Here is a 13,270-nt window from a genome sequence, read left to right as displayed (position 1 = left end):
TGGTCTTTGTTGATGCTCAAGCCTGGCCAGTATATCTATCACAAGCAGGGATGGTTTACAAAGATCCATAAATGAATGCTGGAAACTGAACTATCCCAAGTGATTTTGGCTGATAGTTCATTAAGGCCTTGAGTAAAGAGAGGAGTTGATATTTGAAGTTGCTTTGAAATGATTCCTATACACCTTTCAGCATTTAGGAATGCTGCTCAACCGGCTTGATGTTGCTCTGTGTGTTAAACTCTCAGGAGTAGGATTTAATGGTTAGAGCATGGGACTGTAAACCAGGACTACTCTCCTGTAAAACAGAGAGATTTACCTGCTTCACAGGGGTAGGCAAATATTTGTATTATACATATTTGTAGAGCACTATTAGATCCTCAGATAAGTCTAATAGAAGTGCAAAAAAATTACTCTTAGAAAGGAATGGGTGTGTGAGGCTCATACAGAGATTGCTTCTTTAGGTATTTGTAAAAAGAAAAGGAGTACTTGTGGCACCTTAGAGACTAACCAGTTTATTTGAGCATGAGCTTTCGTGAGCTACAGCTCACTTCATCGGATGCATAGCATATCGTGGAAACTGCAGAAGACATTATATACACACAGAGACCATGAAACAAAACTTCCTCCCACCTCACTCCCCCGCTGGCAACAGCTTATCTAAAGTGATCCTCAAGTAGAGCCATTTCCAGCACAAATCCAGGTTTTCTCACCCTTTCCCCCCCCCCGCCCCACACACATACAAATTCACTCTCCTGCTGGCAACAGCCCATCCCCCTTTGAAACCCCTCTTTATAATTGAAGTTTTTTTGCTTTAAGATAGCGACCCTCATGTCTGTGATTGCGTGACCAGAGAGATTGAAGTGTTCTCCGACTGGTTTATGAATGTTATAATTCTTGACATCTGATTTGTGTCCATTTATTCTTTTACGTAGAGACTGTCCAGTTTGACCAATGTACATGGCAGAGGGGCATTGCTGGCACATGATGGCATATTTCACATTGGTGGATGTGCAGGTGAACGAGCCTCTGATAGTGTGGCTGATGTTGTTAGGCCCTGTGATGGTGTCCCCTGAATAGATATGTGGGCACAGTTGGCAACGGGCTTTGTTGCAAGGATAGGTTCCTGGGCTAGTGGTTCTGTTGTGTGGTATGTGGTTGTTGGTGAGTATTCGCTTCAGGTTGGGGGGCTGTCTGTAGGCAAGGACTGGCCTTTCTCCCAAGATTTGTGAGAGTGTTGGGTCATCCTTCAGGATAGGTTGTAGATCCTTAATAATGCGTTGGAGGGGTTTTAGTTGGGGGCTGAAGGTGACGGCTAGTGGCGTTTTGTTATTTTCTTTGTTAGGCCTGTCCTGTAGTAGGTGACTTCTGGGAACTCTTCTGGCTCTATCAATCTGTTTCTTCACTTCCGCAGGTGGGTATTGTAGTTGTAAGAATGCTTGATAGAGATCTTGTAGGTGTTTGTCTCTGTCTGAGGGGTTGGAGCAAATGCGGTTGTATCGCAGAGCTTGGCTGTAGACGATGGATCGTGTGGTGTGGTCAGGGTGAAAGCTGGAGGCATGTAGGTAGGAATAGCGGTCAGTAGGTATTTGTGAAATTCTAGCTATGTTTTGATGGTAAAAAAGAGGTTTATAGTTAAGGGCATTCTCAATTATCTAAGAAGTAAAAATAACCACCATCAATTTTTTTCCCCTAATATATGGAGTCTGTCTGCTTCTCTTTGTGTAGTACAGTGTTGCTGTACTCTTGAATCAGATCATGTGTTATAATGCCATTTGGCTTACATTTAGCTAGTTCTTGATGGTATTGATTTATAGCTTATGTGGGAGAATACTACAGAAACCCCTGTAATGTCAGTAGAAAAACTAATTAGCTAACTACTTTCACAGTATGGCTGTGACATAAATACAGGTGGACTTATTACATTAGAACTTAGTGTGCAAAAGGTTTTTCTCATAAATCCTTGAAATAGTATTCCTGAAGGACCATGCCCATTATTCATGTCATGTGGGTAAGAATAGAATTTCTCAGAGATGAGAATTGTTTTCCACATTTCCTCATGTATTAGGACTAAATGATTGTTTAAATTCACTCATGAAAAGTGCATCTTCCTCTTAATGGTTCTTTTGTTTCTATTTGTAGGCTCTCAGTGTCATTTGGAAGATGGCTTCCGCCATATCTGGATTAAATTCCTTGTCCTGCAGATGACTAGCATCTTCTCTAAATAAGAAAGTGGGAGAATATTCTGCTCTGACAAAGGCATTCTGAACAGTAACTCCACGAGGAAATGCAGCTACGTTTCCATGCCCTCTTGCCCAGGTTTAGCACTGCTGCAAAGCCCCAAATCCAGATGAGACAATCCCCTCTTCCAAAGTGTAAACATGATTTTATAATACTATAAATATGCATATATAAATATAGTTTGTATTTTTTCAAGATCTTTGTTAGAAACTGGCTAATTTGACACTTCAAGGAGTATGTGCTGAGAATGATGTGCTGTAGCCTATTCATATAAAATTGTATGTAGCTTTAAAAAATATTAAAATTAACTTCACCCTTACAGCATATTTCATCCATGTTTCCCCACGACACATGCCCACAGGTTCCTCTGCTTCTTGTTCTTAATTTCATTTTGGGGATGTGCTTTTGTATTTTTTGTTTTGTTTCAAAAGGTTCTGCATATAGTGGGAGGTGAGGCAACACTGGTCTTGGCAGAACACCACAAAACCAAGAGAGTAATTACATGACGCAAGCCTTTGATTATTTTTTTCTCTGTAAAACTTTCTGGCACGGCTGGGCATTCCAGTTGCAAAAGAAGGAACAGGAGAAGAAACTTCTAAAGATCTGCATGGAGAGTTAGAAGAACTTTTCTGTTAAAGTTTTACTACCTAAAATAAAAGCACTTCCCAGTGCAATTCTGGAATCTTTTTCATCCCTCTCAGAACTGAAGTTATCTTTTCACCACTCCCATTAGAAGCAAGGCTTTATTTTGTTTTTGGCGGGCTTGCCTTTTTACTAGTTGTGTTGGTCTATGTTCTGTGGGAGGATTATAAAAGTATTAACAGAAGTCTTACATTTTGCTTGTCCTGGACCCTGCTGGACTTCAGCAATTACATTGTCTTCTAGAGAGTTCTATTGAAGTGACAGCCTGTTCAGAAGAAGGATGTAACAGCAAAGCAGTTGCACTTGAAAGACCATGGATTCCTTCGTTTTGCTTGCTTTTGTTCTGTTGCCTACAAAGCATCATCATCCCTATATCATCAGCTGATGAATGATAGCATCCTGCGCTGGATTTAAAATAAATATATATAGCTAACTAATGAGTTCCATGTCTACACATTGAAGAAGAAATTTTGTTTAAACTGTATTTTAAGAGGACTGGATTGTACTCCTCAATTTTCACTTTGGGTAAAGGATCTTGTCCAGTGAAGACTTTCAGTCAGAGATACAAAAGCCTTCTTCAGATTATAGAACTAAATGTGAAAGATGTCTTTGAAAAGGACTTATTTTTCTGTGGGACGGGGTGGCGTGCAGGGGATGTTTACTCCACGTAATACAACTTCCATAGCACCCAGTAAGGGCCTCAGCAATGAACCGGGACAGAATAGCTGCTTCTTGAATAGTGCTTTACAGGTAAGGATGCGGTATACAGCTTGTCTGTCTTTGTAGTTCACCTTTTCTATTTGCTTTATATTCTTATTGTTGCTAACTTGTTTTTTTAGGCTCTATCTACACAACAAATACAACCAAATTAGGGGACTTTTGCAACACCATTGTCTCCTGACACCAGATAGAATACAGGTTTCAGAGTAGCAGCCGTGTTAGTCTCTATCCGCAAAAAGAAAAGGAGGACTTGTGGCACCTTAGAGACTAACAAATACAGTTCTACTTTGTAGTGTAGATTAACTGTGTTCCATAACTGGGCTAAAGCCCTAGACTTTCCAAGACAAAAGTATATTAAAGGGGTACAGTTAACTTAAAAATTACACTTCTGTCTGAATTTTTTAATTTAAAATGAATAAAACTGAAGGATTAGAGAAACCTCCTTTTTCATTTTTTATGTTCAGTTTTGTGTGGTGCACCAGTCAATTATTCCTTTTGTTTATATGGGTTTTCACACAGCAACAGGAGAAGAAAAATATTTGTAAGAAATAGGAAACTGATTTTGAAACCACAAAAATTGGCAAGGCTTCTGGCAAGTCTAGTTCCTGAAACTAATTAATTTTTTTTAAATAACTAGATTCAGTTGATAGCGTCCATTTAAAATCCCTTTTGTATAGTCTGTGTTCTTCGGCTCTTGAATTAGAGATCACAGGCTGGTGACTTGATGAGAGAAGTACTGACTTTTCGTCTATGGGAGTTCAGTTTGAGTGAAATAAGTTCGGTTCATAGTTCATGTCCAGCTATCATTCTTTAACTCATGTGAGATGAAGAAATGTTCTTGCCCAGAACTGCCTTCAATTCCCTAAAGGAGATATTCCTTCCAGGTCAAGCCTAAGTCAGAAGTTAAGTTCTTAGTGGATTTATATAGGTAATACAATTATTTGCATTGTGACCACTTATACACTATGAATGCCAGTCTTCTGGACTTAGTTCTTCTTGTTGGAAGGTGTTCCTTAAGGCCCTGTCTGTACATCAGCTACACTTAATTTTGGGGACACAGTTTCAGCACAGTTAAATTGCAGTATGGGTAGGACCTAAATGACAATTTACTTAGCATATCAAGGATTGAAAATTTCACTGGCCTGAGATCCAAGATTTGCCATATTAAATTCTGATCCCATGCTAAAGAAGTTGTGTGATAAGACACTCTGCTTGAACTCAGGAGATCTGCTTCCTGCTTCTGTGCCACAGACTTCCTATGTGACCTTGGCTAAATTACTTAATTTCTCTGAGCCTCAGTTCCCCCATCTGTAAAAAGGAGATATTTCCTTCCTAGAATCATAGAAGATTAGGGTTGGGAGAGACCTCAGGAGGTCATCTAGTCCAACCCCCTGCTCAAAGCAGGACCAACACCTTTTCCTCTTACCTTTTGTCTATTCTTTTTAAATTACATTCTCTTTGGGGCAGAGACTCTCCCTTACTATATGTTTTGTGGCTATCACAATGGGGCCCTAATCTCATCTGGCAACTCTAGATATTACTGTAGTACAAATAAATAATATAGGTGGAAGGTCTAGTGAATAGTTTACAGGCCTAATATCCTATGAAATACCAGGGCTCAAAACAAATGGAATCTAGCACTGGAAAGATGAGATTACCAGTGGCATATATTTCCATTTCTTTTGGGTCATGAGATTTTGTACATTAAATTTGTAAAGCACTAATTACCGTCTTCCTCACCAACTTCAGTTCTCACCCGATTTTAGTGCTTGCTTGGTATCTAATGAACTGCTTGATGCTGTACAGCAGTCTGAAAACTTGGGATCCTATCCTTCAAATAGCATACTCTGTTAATATTTAAACTCTAGTTGCTCAAAAGAGATTGGATGCTAAAAATATTGAAGTGGGATATAAAAGGGAAGATGGTAATCAGAATGACCAGATTTTAAAGCTGTGTCTCATATTTCATTAAAATAGTGTCTTCGATATTTTTATTGTGGAATGTTAAATTTGTAAAATGTAAACTTAAATCTGAGAGACTGTTTGAATTATTTCTGCTGCTTATGATATAGGTAGTTCCTGTTTTTACATTTGAGAGGAGCAACAATTACCTCATGCAGTTAAATTTAAAAAAAATACTGGATTCTTTCCTAAATGCAATATTTTCTCCCCTTTGTTCAGTCTGACATAGCTCTTCTTGAGTTTTGTATGTCATGAGGAGCAGCAAAGATTTCCACAGTCTCACAGGAAGGGCTACAATTCAAGTACAAATATTAACTTTTACGTTTTGAACTTTTGGGAAGCTTCACAAATTTAATAACAAATACAATACAGGCAAGCTAGGCCTATGAGCTACAATATATAATAAAAACATATAAGAAAAAATACAGGGTAGATTTCATTTAAATCAAATTGATTTAAATCACTAGTCAGGAAGACTCGATTTAATCATGGTTTTCTACATAAAAGTGCATTCTTGGTGGTGGTTATAACCTTAATTCATATTCTTCACAACTCAGAGATAGATGTAGGGGGTTTCATTTTTAGAAGGTACACACTATACATTTTTAAACAGTGGTTTATTTTGAAAACTTTTCAGATTAGTTTTACAGCTATATCAGAAAATGAATGATTGTTTGGTTATTTCATTTACCAAAGGTAATTGAAACAGATATTTATGAAGTCATTGGGAGGTGAACTATCTCCAATTCAACAGGTTACTTATTAATATTTGGAGGATTTTCTTGACAGGTTGTATTAGGAGGAGAACATCACCAGGCAGATATTTTAAATTGTTTTATTTAACTAAAACAACATTATGTATTCTGGATTTTTTTCTTCAACAGCAAACATACAATATTTTAACAAAACAAGCATATGTCCCTTGCTTCTCACATTTGTCTCCAGACTTCTTCTCCTTGTCCAAATCTATTCCGCCCCCAACAATCTTCTATTTATTGAACTTTTTGAAACTTTGCACTTTTAGAGAGAGGTAAGGGATTGACTCTGTGTACACAAATTTGCAGAGGGACAATAGAGTTGTCTGTTATTTCTTACCTCTGTATATTTATTTAAAAACATTTTTGCTGTTAACAAGCATGTTATCTCTGGAGACACAAATCCACAGTTTGAGAACTGCAAAACTAAGCATCTCTGATGGTATCTTCTAGACTGATCATGGAGTCTATATAGAAAGATTAACCTAAATAATCTATATAGAAGCCTGTGGAACCCCACAAAATTGGGTCCCTAATCCATGAACTATTGGAACTCATTTACAAAACTTTTTTTAAATGTTACATGAATATATTGTCTTATACTATAGAATTAGAATTTATAATCCCTATTCCATGATGGGATATCTTTGGGCTATAATGTACCTTAATTAAAACTATATTTAGATAGGTTTTTTTCCTCAAAAAGCATTTTATCAAAAAAAATCCGTTTTAAATAAAACAGATTTTTTTAAAAAATCATTGATTTTTATCCACCCTGAAAAAATACTTTTACACTTGTAAACTTGTGCTCTAAGTTCCATTACTTAACAAATTGCCAGGACTGGAATCACTTTGGGAGACCAGGATCAATAAACTTTTCCAGCAAGTTATCCTTGGTCAGCAACCAAAAAGAAAATGTACACTGCCTGTGCATATGCTGTGGAAGCATTTAGTCAGTTAAATGCACAATGCAATTTGGGTCAAGCTTCTTTTAGCACGCTGCCTTAAAGATACTGCTTCTTGACGTTGGATATTGAGTGCTGGGTATACACTAAGGCCCAATTAATATTAGTTGAAATTAAGGTAGTTATCAACAATCATATTTATTTATAATTATTGTTATACTGTATAATGTCTTTAGTCAGAGATTGAAAACATTCAGAAAGGTTAATATTATCACAGTTTTTCAGAGGTGGACGCTGAGACACAGAGGTCAAGTGATTTGCCCAAGGTCACTGTTTCAGTGGTAGAGCTGGGAAGAAAACCCAGTTCTAACTTTTATCTAATTTTGCCTATAATTTAACCTATATGCTAGCAACAGCCAATTGTAAACACTTTTGATGCTAACACATGATAGTAAATACCATGATTTCTATGCGGGGGGGGTGGGGGTGGGGGAATACCCATCCACATTGATCAGGGCTAGAACATTTCCAGTAGCAACTGTGTGTAAACATGATTGTTGCTAGTTTGATTTCAGCTGCAGTGGAGATAGAACAGTACTGTTTTGGCCAGTAAGAGCCAGTTTATCTGTGCAGCAGCCACTCATAGAGTAATGGGTCTTTAGTTCTTCCAGCCAGAGTGTTGGGGCTAAGATGAAATGCTGAACAAAGGGTAAGTAATTTATAGGTCACCACAACCAGAACATTAGGACTGACAAATTATTAAACAGTTTTTCCTGTGAAGAGTATACATTCTTCAGAGTGCCCACACTGCTTGCAGACAGGTTCTGTAGTTGGTCAGCAAACTCATGAGGGGAAAAACAGGAGGAAGAAGTCTCTGGGAATTGGAAGAAAGACCATCCCATCATTTTCGTGACAATGATTAATTTGTCTTAGATTAGATTTTCTTAGGCTATGTCTGCACTCGCACGTCTGTCGGTAAAACTTTGATCGGTCAGGGGTGTAGAAAAAACCCCCACCGTCCCGACAGACACAAGTTTCACCGACAGACTTGGTGGTGTGGACAGCTGGAGAGCTCTCTACATAGAGCGGCTACGTGGGAGACCTTCCAGCAGCATAGCTGCAGCAGTACAGCTGTGCCACTGTAAGGTCTATAGTGTAGACGTAACCTGAATCTCCTGTTATCTAATGCCATTATATTACTCACTTTCCAGCATGGAAAGTCAGCTGCATCTACTAAAATTGGGAATATGTCCAGAAATATGCTGGCAGAGAAGGAGTATGCAAGCAATACAATGTAGTATTAGCCCCTTCTCTCCCTAGAACTGTAAACTCAAAACACCTGAGTCTCCGCCTGCCCATCTTGTGGCTGAGCAATTCCACAGCAAAAGGCTTGAAGATTTAAAAACGTGTTATGGGATCTGAATTCACCCCAGGAGAATTACAGCCTTAGTTAAGCGTGTGAGAGAGATGCTGAGGGATGTTCTGTTGGACAGCATGGGTAGTAAACTAGTATCTATAACTGGAAACACTTAGGGCAAAGAAAAATGAAAGGCATGTCTTGTTAATGAATAGTTTCAATGCATGAATGCTTTTTGGAAATATTTGGATTGTATAATTTTAGTTAAAATCTTGTGCAAGATTTTCCTATTCAGGTTAATAAAAATAACCTGTGCTTCCTTTTGCTTTACAGGTTCTTTGGCACCTGGATATCTTCCGTCGCAGCTTCCGACAGATCACGACGCACAAGTGCATGGGAGATTCTTGCATCTTTTGTGCTCTTAAGGTAAGAGATGGGAGCAAAAAAAGAAAAACAGTTTGGAAAAATTGGAATTGTTTACCAGAGATTGTATTTGTGGCTTGCATTTAGTTAACCATTGACACAGCGACTGGTGAGAAGGAAAGTAAATCTACTTAGATGCAGGCTGCAGAGAGTCATAAGACATAATGCCATACCTTCAGGATATTCAGCCAGTGGGTTGTGAGAATGTCATGTTTCTGTCTTGAGTTTCCTCCATTAAATGTGTAATTACTCTCTATCCTTCTGATAATGGAGTTCTACATGAAGCTAACAGGAGCCTCCATCTTATGTGAATAGTTTAATTAATTTCTCAAACTCAGTTGTATTTTCTAATTTGACTTTTTGATTTATAATTATTATTCTCAGCATAGTGAGCGTCCTCCTCAGTACCTGCCTTTCCATAAGAGCTGCTTATGGAATGTATGCATGGATGTATGGGATTAGAGAGAAAGCTGAGTTGAAGATGATAGATTATGGCCCTGAGGGACAAGGAGGATGGTGGTGAGGTCTGTGGTAACCAAGAATGAGAGGACGGAAGAGGGCTTAAGGGAAAAGATCAAGGAATTAAGTTTTGTCTGCGCAGAGTTTTAAGCTAACAGCAGGACTTCACAAGGAGAAATCAAATTCAGGGTGAGATTTTAGTTTGAATAAAAGTGGCTCCAAAATGGAGCTCTGAGTTATCAGTGTAAAGATTGTAGTTGGACATGTTTTTGAATGAGGTCACCAAGAGAGACTGTGTAAAGGGAGAAGAAGAGGGGAATACTGAATATTGGACTGTGGATGAAGAGGATCCTCTGAAGGAAACATGGAACGATTAGAGAGGTGGTAGAACCAGGAGAGGAAAGAGTCATGAAAACCAAGGGAAGATGAGTCATCAAGAAGAGTGTGGTTGGCTGGTGTCAAAGGCAGCCGATAGCTCAAGGAGGATAAGGATTTGAGTTTAGTTTACAAAGTAAATGTTTGTAAAGTGTATGGAAGTTCACAATGTTTGTTAAAGCTAGTTAGTGGCAGGTGGGAGCCCAAAACTTAAAAGATCTGAGTTTATAGCCCTGTGCTTATTCTTAAAAACATGTGGAAAGGCACCACTTGGTCCTCTTCCTCCCATCTTTGTATGATTGAAAATACCTATATTTATGCGTTTCATATCTGAAGTCAATATACATGCTACGTTAACCACAGTCTTTAGCAAGCTTTCATCAGAGCTTTTGCACCATACAGAATTCCAAAATTCTTTCACCCAGTTTAGGAAGCTTACATCCAGTTGGTGCAGTGTTCCTATGCATTATGAAAGCCCGGAGGCAGAGTTAAGAACTCAGCAGAGTTTGTGTATTAAACCATTTTTAGTAAGTAAATTATTCCCTCCAAGAAACATCCCTAAATGTAGTTAAAAGCACCAGTACTTGGCAAGAAAGAAAGGGGGGAAAAAAGAAAAAGGGAGGGGGAATAGAAACTCCAGATTAAATTTAATCCAAGCCAAAATCTTGTAATTGTTTCTCATTCTAAAAACCAGTTCTTTGTTGGTGGAATACTGAGTAAGAAATCCTCTTAGGGAACTTTAATACTAGAGTTGGCCAAGATTCTAACGTATGAAGTAGCACCATTGGGAAGGAAGGAGTGGGTAAGACCAATTCCAACGGCATCCTTCTACTCAGCAAATGTGCAGAGCATGATTTTATGATCACAAACATAATCTTCAGACAAAGAAACAAATACAAAACAACTTGGCAACACCCCCACTCAAAACAATGGCACCTCCTAGACTATGTCATTTTAAGAACAAGGGATATAAGAGATGTCCAAATCATCCGTGTTATGAGAGGAGCCGATGATTGCTGGACTGACCACTCCCTGATGAGGTCAGTAACGTCCATCAGGATTGCACCGAAACATAGAAAGCAATCCAAATCACACAGATGGCAATACAACATCCAAAGACTTCGATCCTCAGTACACCAAGAGAACTTCCAAACACTCCTCAGTGAAAAACTGGCCATATGCAAACCTGGAAATGACAACACAAGTGTCGAAGAAGACTTGGAAGCCCTAAAATAGACCATCCATGAGGTTTGCGAGGAATCCATTGGCTTTGCTACCCGCTGCCATCAGGACTGGTTTGACAACAACAGCGCTGAGATAACAGCCCTTTTGGACCAGAAGAGAAAAGCTTTCTGTGACTGGCAAAACAAACCACTATCCAGTCAGAAGCAGAGCACTTTCCATCAGCTCAAAGCTGAAGTTCAAAGGACGATCTGAGAAATCAAAAGCAAATGGTGGGAGGACAAAGCAAAAGAAATCCAAACATTCCCTGACAGACATGATATGCCCAGCTTTTTTTGTGAGACAAAGACCCTGTATGGACCACGCTCATGTGGCCTCACATCTCCGAGATCAGAAGATGGTAGTGCCCTTCTTAAAGATAACAAATCCATCAAAGAGTGCTGGAAGGAACATCATCAAAAGCTTCTAAATTGAGAATTGACTGTGACTGATGACGCCATTGACTCTATCCCTCAGCACCCAATCTGGGAAACTCTTGCCAACCCACCAACATCTGAGGAGGTCTGCAAAGCAATTAAACAAATGAAAAACAATAAAACACCAGGTCCTGATGGCATACCAGCTGAAGCACTGAAAGTAGGGGGCGAAATACTGACTAACAAAAAGAAAAGGAGGACTTGTGGCACCTTAGAGACTAACAAATTTATTTGACCATAAGCTTTCGTGAGCTACAGCTCACTTCGTTGGATGCACTCAGTGGAAAATACAGTGGGGAGATTTATATACACAGAGAACATGAAACAATGGGTGTTATCATACACACTGTAACAAGAGTGATCAGGTAAGGTGAGCTATTACCAGCAGGAGAGCGGGAGGGAAAAAACCTTTTGTAGTGATAATCAAGATGGGCCATTTCCAGCAGTTGACAAGACCATCTAAGGAACAGCGGGGGGAGGGGAATAAACATGGGGACCCATCACTCTCACAGATATTGGGAGACGGGCCAGTCCTTGCTTACAGACAGCCCCCCAACCTGAAGCAAATACTCACCAGCAACCACACAACAGAACCACTAACCCAGGAACCTATCCTTGCAACAAAGCCTGTTGCCACCTGTGTCCACATATCTATGCAGGGGACACCATCATAGGGCCTAATCACATCAGCCACACTATTAGAGGCTCGTTCACCTGCACACTTCAATCTCTCTGGTCACTCAATTACAGACCTAAAAGTGGCAATTCTTCAACAAAAAAACTTTAAAAACAGACTCCAATGAGAGACTGCTGAATTGGAATTAATTTCCAAACTGGATACAATTAACTTAGGCTTGAATAAAGACTGGGAGTGGATGGGTCATTACACAAAGTAAAACTATTTCCCCATGTTTATTCCCCCCCTCCACCGCCCACTGTTCCTCAGACATTCTTGTCAACTGCTGGAAATGGCCCACCTTGATTATCACTACAAAAGGTTTTCTCCCCGCGCCCCCGCTCCGCTGTCCTGCTGGTAATAGCTCACCTTACCTGATCACTCTTGTTACAGTGTGTATGGTAACACCCATTGTTTCATGTTCTCTGTGTATATAAATCTCCCCACTGTATTTTCCACTGAATGCATCCGATGAAGCGAGCTGTGGCTCATGAAAGCTTATGCTCAAATAAATTTGTTAGTCTCTAAGGTGCCACAAGTACTCCTTTTCTTTTTGCAGATACAGACTAAAATGGCTGCTACTCTGAAAACTGACTAACAAGCTTCACTTGCTGCTCCTCAAACTCTGGCACACCGAAGAAATCCTTGCTGACTTACGTAAGGCTAACATCGTCACCATTTTCAAAAAGGGAGACAGGGCCGACTGTGGCAACTACTGAGGCATTGCCCTCCTCTCCTCTTGCTGGAATCTTGCTGAATCACCTGCTCCCTGTTGCAGAGGAAGTACTTCCAGAGTCCCAGTGTGGCTTCAGACCATCATGAGGCGCAACCGGCATGATTTCCACAGCCAGGCAGATCCAGGAAAAATGTCAAGAACACCACCAGGAGCTGTATATGAACTTTATCGGTCTGACCAAAGCCTTCGACTCTGTCAACCGTGAGGCTCTGTGGAAAATCATGTCAAAGTTTGGTTGCTCAAGGAAATTTATCATTATTGTAAGATTCCGCCATGACCAGATGACTGCCTCCATCTTGTGCAGTGGCTCTACCTCTGAGCTCTTTCTCATCTGAACTGGCGTAAAACGAGGTTGTGTACTGGG

At 39.7% G+C, this 13,270-nt stretch overlaps 1 protein-coding gene across 16 annotated transcripts in view; it reads left to right on the top strand.

Moving 5' to 3' along the window:
• USP54 (ubiquitin specific peptidase 54) overlaps positions 1 to 13,270 on the top strand; it is a 251,006-nt gene that overhangs the window by 116,547 nt on the left and 121,189 nt on the right. For 11 of the 16 annotated variants that reach the window (XM_043550398.1, XM_037905165.2, XM_037905160.2 and 8 more), the window contains 2 exons: positions 2,140 to 3,630; positions 8,913 to 9,005. In XM_043550398.1, coding sequence (XP_043406333.1) covers positions 3,484 to 3,630; positions 8,913 to 9,005 — 240 coding nt within the window. In that variant the 5' untranslated portion in view covers positions 2,140 to 3,483. The remainder of the gene's footprint in view (positions 1 to 2,139; positions 3,631 to 8,912; positions 9,006 to 13,270) is intronic. The other 5 variants (XM_043550397.1, XM_043550399.1, XM_043550394.1 and 2 more) reach the window with 2 other exon arrangements.

The sequence above is a fragment of the Chelonia mydas genome, chromosome 7 (genome assembly GCF_015237465.2).
Source record: "Chelonia mydas isolate rCheMyd1 chromosome 7, rCheMyd1.pri.v2, whole genome shotgun sequence".
Lineage (NCBI taxonomy): Eukaryota > Metazoa > Chordata > Testudines > Cheloniidae > Chelonia > Chelonia mydas.
Note: the sequence above shows the minus strand (reverse complement) of the source record. Positions and strands in the feature narration are given on the sequence as shown.